The following is a 15,245-nucleotide window of genomic DNA, read 5'->3' as shown; positions in this document are numbered from 1 at the left end:
TTAAAGGGGTCCGCCTTTCCTGAACTTGACGGGGCGGACCCGGAGTCTCCTTTAGGGAAGTTTGTTACGAAGCATAACGAAATATTCCCCATCCCTCTAGGTTCTCGTCAAGGGGCGTGTGTTTAGACCCCGAAATTAAGTCCACATCAAGGGGTACATCTGGATGTTCTCCGCAGCCACGGTACCCCCGTGCCCCGCTCCCCACCCCGCACCCACCCCTACAGCCACCACAGCCCTCCTTTCAATCCTCCCGGGCGCAGCCCAGAAAACCCAAACAAAAGACCATAGACCGTCAAAGCCAAAGGGTTTATTATAGGTACATACAGTGTGCGCCCGCCACACCGCCCCACACCCCCGGGCCCCAGCGGCTTCTCCAGGCGGCCATGGGGACTGCCCACAACCCAATCTCCCCACTCCCCAGGGAGGTGCTCCAGCCAGAAGCATGCAGGGGGAGGGCCTCCCCTCGCCCCTCCCCTCATGAAGTGGCATTTACAACTGGAGAGGGGAGGAGAGAGGAAAACAGTTTTGAGCTTTGACGCCCCTCCCATTAAAAGCCTTCGCGGATGCGGGGCGGGGGAGGAGGAGATCGACGTTTTGCAAAAATAAACTAAGTCAGGAATTAACCGCATGGCTCTGAGGCGGCGGAGTGCAGGGGCTAGGGCCCCTTCACTCCCCCCTCCCACACAGAGATCAAGGCAGCATTGGAAGTGAGGTAAAGGCGGGGAGGGGGTGTCCCCTCCCTGCCCCCTAGCACCCTGGATGGTCCAGGGGACCTCACCAGCGCCCCCGTGCCCATCCCTAGGGCAGAGAGGGGGCAGGAATTACCGCCCCCACCACCCCAGCTTCTTGGGGCAGGATCTGCAGATCGGGGCTGGGGGCTTGGCTCAACTGGCCCCCTGTCCACCCCCATCAAGCTCAGTTATTGCATAAAAATAAGGGAGCCCCAGCACCTGGGGTGGGGGTGGTGAGTGGGAAGGGGCCGAGATATGGCTATAGGGGCAGCAATCTCCCACCACTTCTTGGGGTGCAGGAGAAGTCCCCTCCTTTCTGGTGCTCACCATGTCACGCGTCCTCAGTGTTGGAAATAGGGGCTCCCGCCCCTGCGGAAGAAAAAGTGTCTTTGTGCCCACAGTGCGGAAAAGAGGGGAGACGACATGTGTCAGGTCCTGGGGGTGGGAAGTCACTTCCTGCGCCCACTGGCCCTGCGATCTCCGCCTTCCCTCTTAGGGTTGCCCTCATCTGTGGATGAAGTAGTGGGTAGTGTCTGGCCCCAGCGGGCCATCTCTGCGTGTTCCGCCACGGAGGAAGCCACAGCCTCCAGCCAGCCGTTCATCTCCTCCTGGGGGAAGAAACAGGGCACAGAGGCCGTATTTGGAAGAGAGAAGCTGGAATAATAGGTGAATTTCAGATCAGACTACCCTCTTTGAAATTCAGTTTTCTCATCTATTAAAAAGGGATGATGATGATGATGATGATGCAGTTACATACCAATACATGCCAGGCTCTGTTCCAAACACTTTAGTGGATTAATTTCCTTAAATCTATGCAATAGGATTATATATACTTCCTACTACAGAGATAAATGACACAAACAATGATAATAATATGGGCAGGCACTACTAGAGCACTGATATTTACTAGGCCCTGTGCTAAGTATCAGTTTATCATGTATCAATTAAACATGGAGCAATTTAATTCTCACAGTAACCCTATGATAAGAAACTTTTTTTTTTTTTTTTTTTTTTTTTTGAGACAGAGTCTTGCTCTGTCCCCCAGGCTGGAGTGCAATGGCTCGATGTCAGCTCACTGCAACCTCCATCTCCCAGGTTCAAGAGATTCTTGTGCCTCAGTCTCCCGAGTATCTGGGACTACAGGCACGCGCCACCATGCCCGGCTACTTTTTGTATTTTTAGTAGAGATGGGGTTTCGCCATGTTGGCCGCACTGGTCTCGAACTCCTGACCTCAAATGATCTGCCCACCTCAGCCTCCCAAAGTGCTGGAATTACAGGTGTGAGGCATCATGCCAGGCCAAGAAACTATTTTTAATCTTCATTGTGCAGATAAGTAAAAGAAGTCATGTAGTGGGTAAAGGCCTACTTCTGGCCGGGCGTGGTGGCTCACGCCTGTAATCCCAACACTTTGGGAGGCCGAGGCAGGTGGATCACCTGAGGTCAGGAGTTTGAGACCAGCCTGACCAACATGGAGAAACCCCGTCTCTACTAAAAGTACAAGAATTAGCCGGGCATGGTGGCACATGCCTGTAATCCCAGCCACCCAGGTGGCTGAGGCAGGAGAATCGCTTGAACTTGGGAGGCGGAGGTTGCAGTGAGCTGAGATTGCGCCATTGCACTCCAGCCTGGACAACAAGAGAGAAACTCCGTATCAAAAAAAAAAAAAAAAAAAAAAAAGGCCTACTTCTTCATTGCATCTTGTGAGGATTGAATGAGATAACAAGTGTTAGTTATTACTCTCAACATCTCTTCAAACCACCTCCATGCTTGCCTCTGTCAGACTCCTCTTCCTCCTCTCCCCACAGGCCTGTGTGGCCCAGCCATGCACTCTCCCACTTGGGTCCCTGCCCTGGCCTCGGCCTGGGCTACCCACCCAGGTGGCCAAAGGAATCTTTTTTTGTTTTGTCTTGTTTGTTTGTTTGTTTTGTTTTGAGATGGAGTCTCGCTCCGTTGCCCAGGCTGGAGTGCAGTGGCGCGATCTCGGCTCACTGCAAGCTCTGCCTCCTGGGTTCACGCCATTCTTCTGCCTCAGCCACCCAAGTAGCTGGGACTACAGGTGCCCGCCACCACGCCCAGCTAATTTTTTGTATTTTTAGTAGAGAAGGGGTTTCACCGTGTTAGCCAGGATGGTCTCGATCTCCTGACCTTGTGATCCGCCTGCCTCAGCCTCCCAAAGTGCTGGGATTACAGGCGTGAGCCACTGCACCCGGCCTGTTTATTTTGTTTTTGAGAAGGAGTTTTGCTCTTGTTGCCCAGGCTAGAGTGCAGTGGCGCTATCTCAGCTCACCGCAACCTCCACCTTCCGGGTTCAAGCAATTCTCCTGCCTCAGCCTCCCGAGTAGCTGGGATTACAGGCATGCGCCATAAGAGATGGGGTTTCTCCATGTTGGTCAGGCTGGTCTTGAACTCCCGATCTCAGGTGATCCACCTGCCTCGGCCCCCCGAAGTGCTGGGATTACAGGCGTAAGCCACTGTGCCCAGCCAGGAATCTTTTTTACACATCACTGTAATCCCTCCTAGCTCTCCAGTGCCCTTAGGTAAAAAATCCAGTCTCCTCCAAATGGCCCATCGTGTCCTGAGACACCTATCTCCTAGGAACCTTTCTGGGACCTTCTTCCAGGAACTCTGTCCTCCAGCAGTTAACCCTTTGCAATACTGCACCTCTGGTCCTCTGCACTTGCAGTTCCCTCTACCTAGATCACCCACCCCCTCTTGTTTTTGAGACAGAATCTCACTCTGTCACCCAGCCTGGAGTGCTATAGCACAATCACAGCTCATTGTAGCCTTGACCTCCCTGGTTCAGGTGATCCTTCCACTCGGCCTCCTGAGTAGCTGGGATCACAGGCATGTGCCACCACTCCTGGCTAATTTATTATTATTATTACCCGTAGAGATGGGATCTTTCTGTGTTGCCCAGGCTGGTCTCGAAGTCCTGGGCTGAAGCAGTCTCCTGCCTTGGCCTCCCAAAGTGCTGGGATTACAGGCATGAGCCATGGTGCCCAACCTGAATCACTCCTTTTTTTAGACCCCCACCGCCCCTCTGAATCGCCCTTTTTATTTTTGTTTTATTTTATTTTCGAAAGAAGTCTCACTGTTGTCCCCCAGGCTTGAGTGCAATGGCTCCATCTCGGCTCATTGCAACCTCTGCCTTCCGGGTTCAAACGATTCTCCTGCCTCTGCCTCCTGAGTAGCTGGGATTAAGGCACCTGCCACCATGCCCAGTTAATTTTTGTATTTTTTAGTAGAGACAGGGTTTCACCATGTTGGCCACGCTGGTCTTGAACTCCTGACCTCAGGTGATCTGCCCATCTTGGCCTCCCAAAGTACTAGGATTACAAGGCGTGAGCCACCGCGCCCGGCCAAATCACCCCTTTTTAAAGCGAACTCCCTCCTATTCCAGTCTCACCTGAGTGACCACGGCAAAGATGTTGGACTTTGTCATCAAGATCTGCAGGCAGCCCTCCCTGAAGCCCTTCCCACTCCCCACTGGGTTAGAAACCTCCTTTGGGCTCTCAGTGCCTGTGGGCTTTCCCATTACAGCCCTGATAACTCTGGCCTGTGAGTGTCCCTTCTCACAGCCCCATCACTCTGGGTCAGGAGCCAGACAGCCAGGTCATTACTGAGGTCCACACAGAGGGAGGAAAGGACCAGATCTCACCTCATCTTTTGCCTGGAGCAAAAACTCACTGCCATCCTGGGTCCTGCAGGAAGGGACACAGGACTTGAGAGATCTGGGGAAGAGGCCCAGCCCACCTGCCCACCAAGTGTCCCCCAGGGAAGCCAGGGTCCCACTGGGAGTTGAAGCTGAGCCTTGGATCCCTCCCTCCTGCCCATTGGGGGGCTCACTGGAGCTTGAAGACATGCTTCTTTTTCTTGTAGTCACTAGCCACCTCACTGGTGGCCTTGTGCAGGCTGAGCAGCGGTTCCCCACCGTGTGTGCTCCCGGATGCCGGGCCCTTGGAGTCCTTGTAGAAGCCCAGTTCCCCCTTACTAAGCACACAGTACAGGCTCACCCACGACCTGGAGCGACAAGATGGGGCTCAAGGCAGAGCCGCAGCACTCTGCCTGATAACTCTTCATTAACATCCTCAAGGGCTGAATATGCCTGAGCCTTCCTACCTCTGGACCTTTGCGCCCTAGTTGGGCCATATGCCTAAAATGCTCTTCCTTATGGCTGTTGCTGCCCTGAGGGAAGCATCTAAGTCTCTCAGTATCAAGCCTTTGCCCAGGCTGAGGTTTCCCTTCCTTATCCCCTCCCATACTGAATTTCCTGAAGGTAATACTTAAACTGTCTCCTCCACAAGCCTTTGCTCCACTCAATCCTCTCCACTCTTGGAGCTTTCTCAAGGAAGGTCTATTGGTCTACTGTCTGGAATAAAGAATTCCTGTCTCTCCAGTCATCCAAAGCCTCGATCCTGGAGGAATCCCTCCAAAAGCAAGACATACTAGGTACCCTTGTTTATTCCTACCTTGGCATTAGGTACGAAGAAGAAAGAACACCTACAGATTCCACCAGCAAATCTGAATCTGTCCTGCCCACTTCATATCTTGGGACTAGCCCTCACTCCATTACTGGCCGGTGATACCCCTTTTTGGCTCCACTTGTCCCCAGATTCTGCCTCTCAGTTGGACAAAAAGAGGGTGGACAAGCAGGAGCTGGACTCCGAGAGCAGGCACATCATGGCTAGACCCTCATTTGGAAACCTGTAAGAGATGACTCCCCCTTCCCAACCCCTACCCTCATTAGTTTGGGCTCTGCCCGTTTTCGGACCCTCCCCCAATTTGAAACTTCCAGGGTGGACCCACCCCACTCATTGGTTGGGTGACCTCTCCAGGCTCCACGACAAGCCATTGAAACCTTCTCAACTAGAGGCCTCCCTCTTTGCTATTTAGCTAGTCAACTCCTGGGTTGGTTGCTAAGAGGTTAGGTTGCAATTTATTGACTTTCATAACATTTTCCTTCTGTTCCCACCTAAGCTCCACCCATCAGCCATTAGATGCACTAACCTTAGGTCCTACCCCTTCCTGTTCATTGGTTGGAATAATCAAAGTTGAGCCCCACCCCTCATCTGGCCCCACCTACTGCTCCCACGGGTTGGAGGGCCTGACGCTAAGCCACACCCCCTCCTTTTCATTGGTTGCCTTTCTTGATTTAAGTCCCCCACCTCTGGCCCCACCTACCACCCCCACCTGCTGGAGGGCCTGAAGTTGAGCCACACCCCCTCCTCAGTCCCGCCGCTCCACTCATTGGTCACCCTGAGCCTGAGACCCACCTTCCAAAGCCCCGCCCACACTCTCACCGGTTGGACGACTTGCGGTTAGCGTCGAGCTCGCGCTTGCGCAGTAGGAAGCCCTCGTGCTGCACTGTGTGAGTGGGCGGTGGCAGAGGCGCGGGGACGGAGCCGCCCTGGGCCGGGGCGGAGCGCGAGCGCCGGCTTCCCCCGCCCTCACCACCCTCTCTGGGCCGCGGCCGCCGTCGCGGCTTGGGCCGGTCCCGCGCCCGGGGCCGGTCTGGCCGAGGTGTCCGCTCGGGCAGCTCAAGCCCGTTGGGCAGGCGACCTGGGGGAAGCTCGCGTGGCTGAGGCAGCAACGGCTGTGTGAAGGGAGGGGGAAGAGGGGTGCTGTCCATGGAGGGGGTGTGGGAGTCATCTGTTTGGGGGAGTCATGGGTCTGGGGTCCCATCCGTCTACAGGGCCATTTGTCTCGGAGGCGAGTGTGGGAGGACCTCAGGGTTGGAGGCCCAATTCTTAGGGCCCCATGGGTCTTGGGAGTGAGTCTGTTAGGACTCATTGGTTTGGAATCCCTCTCAGTAGTGGGAAGAGGCAGCCAGACCTCTGGAGGTGGGGGTGCAAGCAGGGCGTGTCCCCGCTGTCTGCAGGAGGAATCTGTGTGTGTGTGTGTACGAGGCTATGAAGAAATTTGGGACCCCACTGGGCTGAAAAAATACGGAGTCCAGGACAGATGTGGGAAGAGTCTGTGTGTGTGTGTGTGTGTGTGTGTATGTGTGTCTGTGTGTGTGTGTGTGTGTGTCTGTGGAGAGGGAGTAGGGGTCTCTTAGGTAGGTGCGCCGTCTTTCTAAGGGGGACATTTTCAGATTCTGGGGACCCTGAGAGTCCATGCTGTCTCTGCAGCGTCCAGGTAGGGAATGGGTCCTGCCAGGGCTAGGCACTGGCTGTTTCTGAGATCCTGCCTCCTGCTCTGAAAAAGGGGTCCTCGTATCCCCACCCATCTGAGGCTTAACTTACCCCAGCAGGCAGCCCTGGGCCTGCCTCTTTCTCCTGCAGCTGCTCCACAATGTCAGCCAGGGTGGCCTTCCTGGGGGATGGGGGACAGAAAGACCCAATGAAACCAGGGTTCCTTCTCCCACGGACCTGCCTGGCTGGGCAGAGGAGCCTCCACTTCTTAGCTGGAAGTGCCAGACCCCTGCCCACTTCTGCAGCTGTTTCTCTCAGATGCTCGCCTTAGATACCACAGGTGTTTGGGACATGTCTGCTGAATGGAGGACCAAACCTCTCGCCCCTTTGAATTTTTTTTTTTTTTTTTTTTTTTTTGAGACGGAGTTTTGCTCTGTTGCCCAGGCTGGAGTGCAGTGGTGCACGATCTCGGCTCACTGCAACCTCTGCCTCCTGTGTTGAAGCGATTCCCCTGCCGCAGCCTCCCAAGTAGCTGGTACTACAGGTGTACGCCACCACGCCGGCTAATTTTTGCATTTTTAGTAGAGACAGGGTTTGCTATGGTAGCCAGGTTGGTCTCGAACTTCTGACCTCAAGTGATCCGCCCGCCTCAGCCTCCCAAAGTGCTGAGATTACAGGCATGAGCCACCGCGCCCAGACGCCCCTTTGAATTTTAAGCAGCACAAAGAACAACTTGCAAACGTTGCCTTTCTCCACCCACCCCTGACTCTCCAGTCCCCCGAATCGCCCCCATTCCAGCCCAGATAATTCTGGGTCATCATTGATGACAAGCCTGTTTTTCCCAATGGACTGTGAGTCTCTAAAGTCAGGGATGGGACTGGTTCAGTCACCGCTCGACTCAGCACATGCCAGGCAGAGTGGGCACTCAGCAAATGTTCATGAAATGTGAAATTTAAAAAGAGTCAAGAAGTCATTGTCTCCTGACCAAAGGCCTCTTTCTGGAGACACACACAGCTGATTGGACAGATCTGCACAACACACACTGGCCAACTCTGGATTCTGAAAGTCCTGGTTCGTTTAAGCTTGCCCTTTTTGTGCCTCAGTTGCCCTAGTCATACAATGGAGAAGACAACAGCCCCCACTTCATAAGGCTGCTGAGAGAACTGTGATAAAGGGTCTCCTCTCCAATCAAGGAGATGAGGGTTCCACCATTAGCCCAGTGGCAAACTGAGGCACAGAGAGGACAAAATCCCTGCCTCGGGGCACCCGGGAGACTTGATGCAGAAGTCACAACCCAGGGGCCGAGAACCTACGTCTGGAGAAAGGCACTCTGCCTTTTCTTTCAACAGGAAGGGCTTCCCTTTCTGTGTAATAATGGGCACATCGATTATCTTGCAGCTTGTTTACACCTCTGCAAAATGGGTACCTCGGCGATATCTCCTTCTTTGGGAAGTTCTGAGCCCTGAAGCCCCTTCACTGGGCCTGAGGGGTTCTAGGAGCTCTCCGCTTTCCCCTCCCCTCACTTCCTGGTCATAAGGCGGGAGCCTCACCCCTTGACCAGGTCTCCTCTGATGGGCATCTCCTGTTCGCTGGACTCCTGCCGCTCCAAGCGCCGCTCACGCCGCTCGCGCCGCCGCTCCATCTGCTCGTAGCGGCCCAGGGTAAGGCTGTGTGCCGCCTCGTGCTCCGCTGACTCCTGCCGCTCCGGCCGCCGCCTCCGCGCAGCCTCCTCGGATTGATCGACTGACTCTTGCCGCTCGGGCCGCCGCCTCCTGGGCAGCTCCTCCACGCGATCAGCTGACTCCTGGCGCTCCGGCCGTGGCCGGACCTGCTCCGCCGCCACGGGGGCCGCGGGGGTCGCGGGGGTCGCGGGGGTCTCCGCCGCGTCCTCTGGTGCGGCCGGCAGGGCCGCGGGCTCCACCCTCCCCGGGATCTCCGGCAGCCGGTCAATGCGCGGCTGGAGGCGCTCGGGCTTGAGCTCCTGGCGCACATACCCCACCCGAGTCCGCACCTCGGCCGAGAGCGTGTCCGAGGCCCGGCGGGCCAGGGGCTCCAAGCCCCTTTCATAGCCCCCCGGCCGCAGCAGGGGCGCCGCCTTGGCCGCCAGTTCCGTGGGGTCCCCAAAGAACTTGCGCCCCAGCAGTGGGGTGGGCGGCTGCTTGCTCTGTTCCGCTTTGATTTTCTCGATCTGAGGATGGAGGGACCAGGGTTAGGTTGGAGGCGTGGGGCCGGGACGGGGTAAGGGGGAGGTCCGGGGAGGCGGCCTGGGTTTTCTGCCTCATCGCTCAATTGATCAATTCCTTGAAAAAGCAAGGTGTCCAGGCCTGTGCGATGCTTTGCTCTCTGCCAAGAACTTAAAGCCTATTCTCTCCGGCAAACACCTATTGCTCTTTTAAGAATTGGCTAAATCACTTTTTTTTAAATTGGGTAAATCAATTTCTCTACGTGCCTTTCTGACTCCCATTTCTCCTTCTTTAATGTCCCCCCACCCAGGACTTTAAGACTTTATGTATTTATTTATTTATTTATTTTTGAGACAGTCTTGCTCTGTCGCCCAGGCTGGAGTGCAAGAGGCAAGATCATAGCTCACTGCAGCCTTGACCTCCAGTGCTCAAGTGATCCTCGAGTCTCAGTCACCCCTCTGAGTAGCTGGGACTACAGGCACGTGCCATCACGCCTGGCTGTTTTTCCTTTGTTTGCTTTTGGTTTTGGTAGAGACGGGTTCTCAGTATGTTGCCAAGGCTGGTCTTGAACTCCTGGGTTCAAGTGATCCTCCTGCCTAGGCCTTCCAAAGAGAGTACAGGTGTGAGCCACCCCACCCAGCCTTTAAGCGTTTTGTTGTTGTTGGGTTTTTGTTGTTGTTGTTGTTGTTGTTTTGAGATGGGGTCTTGTTCTGTTGCCCAGGCAGTGGCACGATCTTGGCTCACTGCAACCTCTGCCTCCCAAGTTCAAGCGATTATCCTGCCTCAGCCTCCTGAGTAGCTGGGATTACAGGCGTGCACCACCACGCCCAGCTAATTTTTGCATTTTTAGTAGAGATGGGGTTTCACCATGTTGGCCAGGCTGGTCTCAAACTCCTGGCCTCAAGTGATCCACCCATCTTGGTCTCCCAAAGTGCTGGGATTACAGGCATGAGCCATCACACCCGGCCTAATCCTTTTTATTACTACAATCTCTTCACCTAATTATTCAAGTCTCAGAATAGAATCCCCCAGGCCAGTTCCTCCTCCCTCTCCCCCATCCCAGGCACTATCCCTCTGCTTGTTCTTCCCCTATCACATCCCTGACATTCTGGGCTGTCACTGGTGACAGGTCTGTCCCTCTGCTCCACTGGGAGCCTAGCAAGAGTCTGTCTTGGCACTCACACAACATAGGACTAAGCACCATGTCTCGGTGTGTCTGTCTCACATAGAGCCATGGGTGTGGGGGTCTTGGTGGGGGTGGGGGTAATGGGGCAGTATCTGGGGAGCTGACCGTGGTCAGGCGCCGCAGAGAGCTGAACCTCTCTTCCCAGGCTGCAGCCGCTTTGCGGAAGGCCTCGTGTCGCCGGATAAGCTGCTCCACCTCATCCACGCTGCTGCCCAGCTCCCGGCTCTGCAGGAGCGGCTCCTGGGCTGTCAGCCAGGCATCAGCCACCACCGCCTCCTGGGCAAACTGGTGCACCTCCAGCACTGACGAGGGGCATGCAGGGTAAGGATTCTGGGGCATCTGGGGCCCTTCCTGGGGGCAATGGCTCTTTCCCCTGGCCTTCCACACCCGTCCGGCTTTCCATACCCCAGCCCTGACCATCCTGGGCTCTGCAGGAATGGCAGAGGCTGGGGCTATTTCAGTGGGCATCATTCCTCCTTTCTGACTCCCATTCCTCCTTCCTTAATGTCCCCCAACCCAGGACTTTAAGACTTTTTTTTCGGGGGTGGGTATTCAATGGCAAGGCAGCCCCCTTGTCCACCCTTCCAGGCCCTTATGTTTGCTTCTGGAGACTCATGGGTAGGGTGCAAAGCATGCTCCTGTCACCCTCTGGGCCTTGGCTGGACAGGCTGGAGCATGTCCCTGTGCCCTTGAACCACGTGTGCCTGGGCCCCCACTCACTCTGCTGCAGCCACTCCCAATGGCGGTCCCACTTTTCCGACACCTCCTCCTTCCTGGTTCCCAGCTTGTCCAGCTGTGCCTGGATCTGGGAGTGGCAGGTGGGTGGCAGGGAAGTCAGGGTGTGGAATGGCTTCCACCCCAATGTGCCCGGGTGGCAGAGGGGGACCCCCCTCCCTGCTCCCCACCTCATCAGCCATGGCACTTTTGTTGAGCAGCAGAGATCGCCCCAGCTCCTGGCAGGTGGTCAGCTCAGGCACCCGCGCCTCCAGCTCAGTCTTCAGGCCCTGGTGGTAGTTCATGAGCACCTCCACTGATGACACGTCCCTGCAGTGGGTGGCAGGCAGGGATCTGAGCCACGGGGAGCCTCCTCAGCCTGCCCCATACATGTGGCTCCTGGTGACCCCGAATCCTTGAGGCTGACATCCCACACCACCTCAAGACACCTTTTTTTTTTTTTTTGAGATAGAGTCTCACTCTATGGCCCAGGCTGGAGTGCAGTGGGGAGATCTTGGCTCATTGCAAACTCCACCTCCCGAGTTCAGGCGATTCTCCTGCCTCAGCCTCCTGAGTAGCTGGGATTACAGGCGCCTGCCACCACGCCCAGCTAATTTTTATATTTTTAGTAGAGATGGGGTTTCGCCATGTTGGCCAGGCTGGTCTTGAACTCCTGACCTCAGGTGATCCTCCCGTCTCAGCCTCCCAAAGTGATGGGATTACAGGCGTGAGTCACCAAACCAGACTGAGACACCTACTTTCGATGACCAAGTCCTGAGGGTCCGTGGTTCACTAATTCAATGATTCAAATTTTCCAAGTTTCTAAAATTTCACACTTTGGTGATTCTAACCTTCTAGGATTCCGAGATCCAAATTTTCCTTTTTTTTTTAATAGGGTCTTGCTCTGTTGCCCAGGCTGGAGTGCAGTGGCAAGATCACAGCTCACTTCAGCCTCAACCTCCTGGGCTCATGCAATCCTCCTGCCTCAGCCTCCTGAGTAGCGGGGACCACAGGTGCACACCATCACACCCAGCTAATTTTTCATTTTCTGTAGAGACAGGGTTTTGCTATGTTGCCCAGGCTGGTCTCAAACCCCTGGGCTCAAGCAATCCACCTGCCTCAGCCTCCCAAAGTTCGAGGCTATGGGCATAAGCCACCACACCCAGCCAAGATCCAAATTTTCTAACTTTTTCTAGCTATGCTTCTGAAGGTTCCACTAGCCAATGATTTTAACGTTCCAAGTCTGTGCTCTCCAAGGCAGTAGCCACTAGACATGTGAGCACTTGAAATGTGGCCAGTCTGAATTTTGGTGTAAAGTGTAAAATGCACACCAGATTTTGTGGAGTTAATGTAAAAAAGAATGTAAAATGTCTCAGTAATAGTTTTTTGTTGTTGGGCAGTGGTGCGATCTCCGCTCACTGCAACCTCCCCCTTCTAGGTAGGTTCAAGCGATTCCCCTGCCTCAGCCTCCTGAGTAGCTGGGATTCAGGCGCCCGCCCTATGCCTGGCTAATTTTTTTGTATTTTTAGTAGAAACAGGGTTTCAACATGTTTGTCAGGCTGGTCTCGAACTCCTGACCTCAGGTGATCCGCCCGCCTCAGCCTCCCAAAGTGCTGGGATTACAGGCGTGAGCCACCGCACCCGTCCGTTTTTTGTTTTTTGTTTTTGTTTTTGTTTTGAGACAGAGATTTGCTCCTCTTGCCCAGGCTGGAGTGCAATGGCGTGATCTTGGCTCACTGCAGCCTCCACCTCCCAAGTTCAAGCAATTCTCCTGCCTCAGCCTCCCGAGTAGCTGGGATTACAGGCGCCCGCCACCAAACCTGGCTAATTTTTTGTTCTGTATTTTCAGTAGAGATGGATTTTCGCCATGTTGGCCAAGCTGGTCTCGAACTTCTGGCCTCAGGTGATCCGCCCGCCTTAGCCTCCCAATCTCAGCCGAGATTACAGGCATGAGCCACTGTGCCCGGCCTCATTAATAGTTTTGTTTCTGTTTTTGTTGTTGTTTTTGAGACGGAATCTTATTCTGTCACCCAGGCTGGACTGCAGTGGTGCGATCTCCGCTTGGCTGAGATTGGGAGGCTGAGGCGGGCGGATCACCTGAAGCCAGAAGTTCGAGACTGCCTGTCCTCATTAATAGTTTTAATATTGACTACCTGTTGAAGTGATAATACTTTGGGTATGTCAGGTTAACTAAAAATGTATTACTAAAATTAATTTTATTTGCTTTGCTTTGTTAATATGGCCACAAGAAGATTTTAAAGTATATATGTGGCTCACATTTGTGGCTCATGTTATATAACTATTGGACAGCACCATTCTAAGCCATCTTATGTCCAAAACAAATTCCAAGTTTCTGAAGGTTCCATCAGTTGGCAATCATAGCTTCATGCTATAGTTTGAATCTGCCACCTGGGCTCAAGTGATCCTCCTGGCTTAGCCTCCAGAGTAGCTGGGACTACAGGCATGCACCACAATGCCCAGCTAATTAAAAAAAAAAAAATGGCATAATCATGGCTCACTGCAGCCTGACCCTCCTGGACTCAAGTGATCCTCCTCCCTCAGACTCCCAAGTAGCTGGGACAACAGGCATGCACACCACCATGCTTGCCTAATTTTTTTCTTTTTTGTAGAGATGGGGTCTCACTATGTTGCGTAGGGTAGTCTCAAACTCCTGGGATCAAGTGATCCTCTTGCCTTGGCCTCCCAGTGTTGGGATTACAGGCGTGAGCCACCTCTCTTGGCTAGATTGGCCAAATGTTGATGGTTGTTCAAGCCAAGTGTTCACGATACACATGTGGGTTACCTTTACTTCCCTGTATATATATATATTTTTTTTGAGATGGAATTTCGCTCTTGTTGCCCAGGCTGGAGTGCAATGGCACAATCTTGGCTCACCGCAACCTCCGCCTCCCGGGTTCAAGCAATTCTCCTGCCTCAGCCTCCCAAGTAGCTGGGATTACAGGCATGTGCCACCACACCCGGCTAAGTTTGTATTTTTAGTAGAGATGAGGTTTCTCTATGTTGGTCAGGCTGCTCTCGAACTCCCGACCTCAGCCTCCCAAAATGCTGGGATTACAGGTGTAAGCCACTGCGCCCGGCCTTTTTTTTTTTTTGACACGGAGTCTCGCTCTTTTGCCCAGGCTGGAGTGCAGTGGTACGATCTCAGCACACTACAACCTCCACCTTCCAGGTTCAAACAATTCTCCTGCCTCAGCCTCCCCAGTAGCTGGGATTACAGGCACATGCCACAACACCCAGCTAATTTTTGTATTTTTAGTAGAGGCGGGGTTTCACCACATTGGCCAGGCTGGTCTCAAAGTCCTGTCCTCAAGTGATCCACCCACCTTGGCCTCCCAAAGTGCTGGGATGACAGGCATGAGCCACCATGCCCGGCCTATTTTTCTCAAATGTACACATCACATCACTCTACTCTGCTCTAAACTCTTGCATGGCTCCCATGTTCCTCATAGAGAAGGCATGCTCCTCACCATGTGTGGTTTCCAGGGCCCCAGTGCCCCTCTGACCTGACTTCCTCTCACCCTACACTCCCTCACTCCCTCCCTCCATCTGGCCACAGTGATCTCTAGCTCTTCCTCACACATGCCTAACTACAGTCCACTTCTGGGCCCTTGCAGTTGTGGGTCCCTCCACCTAGAAAACTCTTCCCTCAAAACTTTACCTGACTCACCCATCACTTCATTCAGATCTCCAGTCAAACGCACATCCTCAGAGAGACTTTGCCAGCTATCATTCCCTTCCTATGTATATATACCCACACTATATTTCTTTTTTTTTTTTTGAGACGGAGTTTTGCTCTTGTCACCCAGGTTGGAGTGCAGTGGCACGATCTTGGCTCACTGTAACATCCACCTCCTGGGTTCAAGCGATTCTCCTGCCTTAGCCTCCCAAGTAGCTGGGATTACAGGTGTCCACCACCATGCCTGGCTAATTTTTGTATTTTTAGTAGAGACAGAGTTTTGCCATGTTGGCTAGGCTGGTGTCAAACTCCCGAGCTCAGGTGATCCGCCTGCCTCAGCCTCCCAAAGTGCTGGGATTACAGGCGTGAGCCACCGTGCCCTGTCCCCACACTATATTTCAGAAAGTAATAAGTGCTATGAGAATGCAATCTGTCTCAGGGCAAGGGTTTGGCCTTGCTCACCACGTGGCACACCATATGCATTTAATACATATTTGCTGAGTAAATGAATGCAGGCTCCAGGACCTGCATTCCCAGAAGCAATGCCAGGTGTCCCTGGTTCCCCAAGTCCTTTTCTTCCTAGCCACACCATGAGACAA

At 53.9% G+C, this 15,245-nt stretch overlaps 1 protein-coding gene and 1 long non-coding RNA gene across 2 annotated transcripts in view; one reads left to right on the top strand and one right to left on the bottom strand.

Annotated features, from left to right (window-relative positions):
• The first annotated feature begins 100 nt into the window (after positions 1-100).
• LOC134760716 (uncharacterized) lies at positions 101-1,341 on the top strand. The gene is made up of 2 exons (XR_010138624.1): positions 101-316; positions 1,228-1,341. It is a non-coding gene; the product is annotated as an uncharacterized LOC134760716 (long non-coding RNA).
• The window catches only part of SPTBN4 (spectrin beta, non-erythrocytic 4), a 112,025-nt gene continuing 97,067 nt past the window's right edge, over positions 288-15,245 (bottom strand). The window contains exons 28-36 of the mRNA XM_024237088.3: positions 11,141-11,279; positions 10,956-11,040; positions 10,341-10,537; positions 8,417-9,054; positions 6,978-7,047; positions 6,033-6,325; positions 4,579-4,752; positions 4,391-4,433; positions 288-1,339 (exon numbers count right to left, since the gene is read on the bottom strand). Of these exons, the coding sequence (XP_024092856.2) occupies positions 1,181-1,339; positions 4,391-4,433; positions 4,579-4,752; positions 6,033-6,325; positions 6,978-7,047; positions 8,417-9,054; positions 10,341-10,537; positions 10,956-11,040; positions 11,141-11,279 (1,798 nt within the window). The 3' untranslated portion in view covers positions 288-1,180. The remainder of the gene's footprint in view (positions 1,340-4,390; positions 4,434-4,578; positions 4,753-6,032; positions 6,326-6,977; positions 7,048-8,416; positions 9,055-10,340; positions 10,538-10,955; positions 11,041-11,140; positions 11,280-15,245) is intronic.

The sequence above is a fragment of the Pongo abelii genome, chromosome 20, assembly GCF_028885655.2.
Source record: "Pongo abelii isolate AG06213 chromosome 20, NHGRI_mPonAbe1-v2.0_pri, whole genome shotgun sequence".
In the NCBI taxonomy this organism is placed as follows: domain Eukaryota; kingdom Metazoa; phylum Chordata; class Mammalia; order Primates; family Hominidae; genus Pongo; species Pongo abelii.
This window is presented reverse-complemented; position numbering and strand designations above follow the sequence as displayed.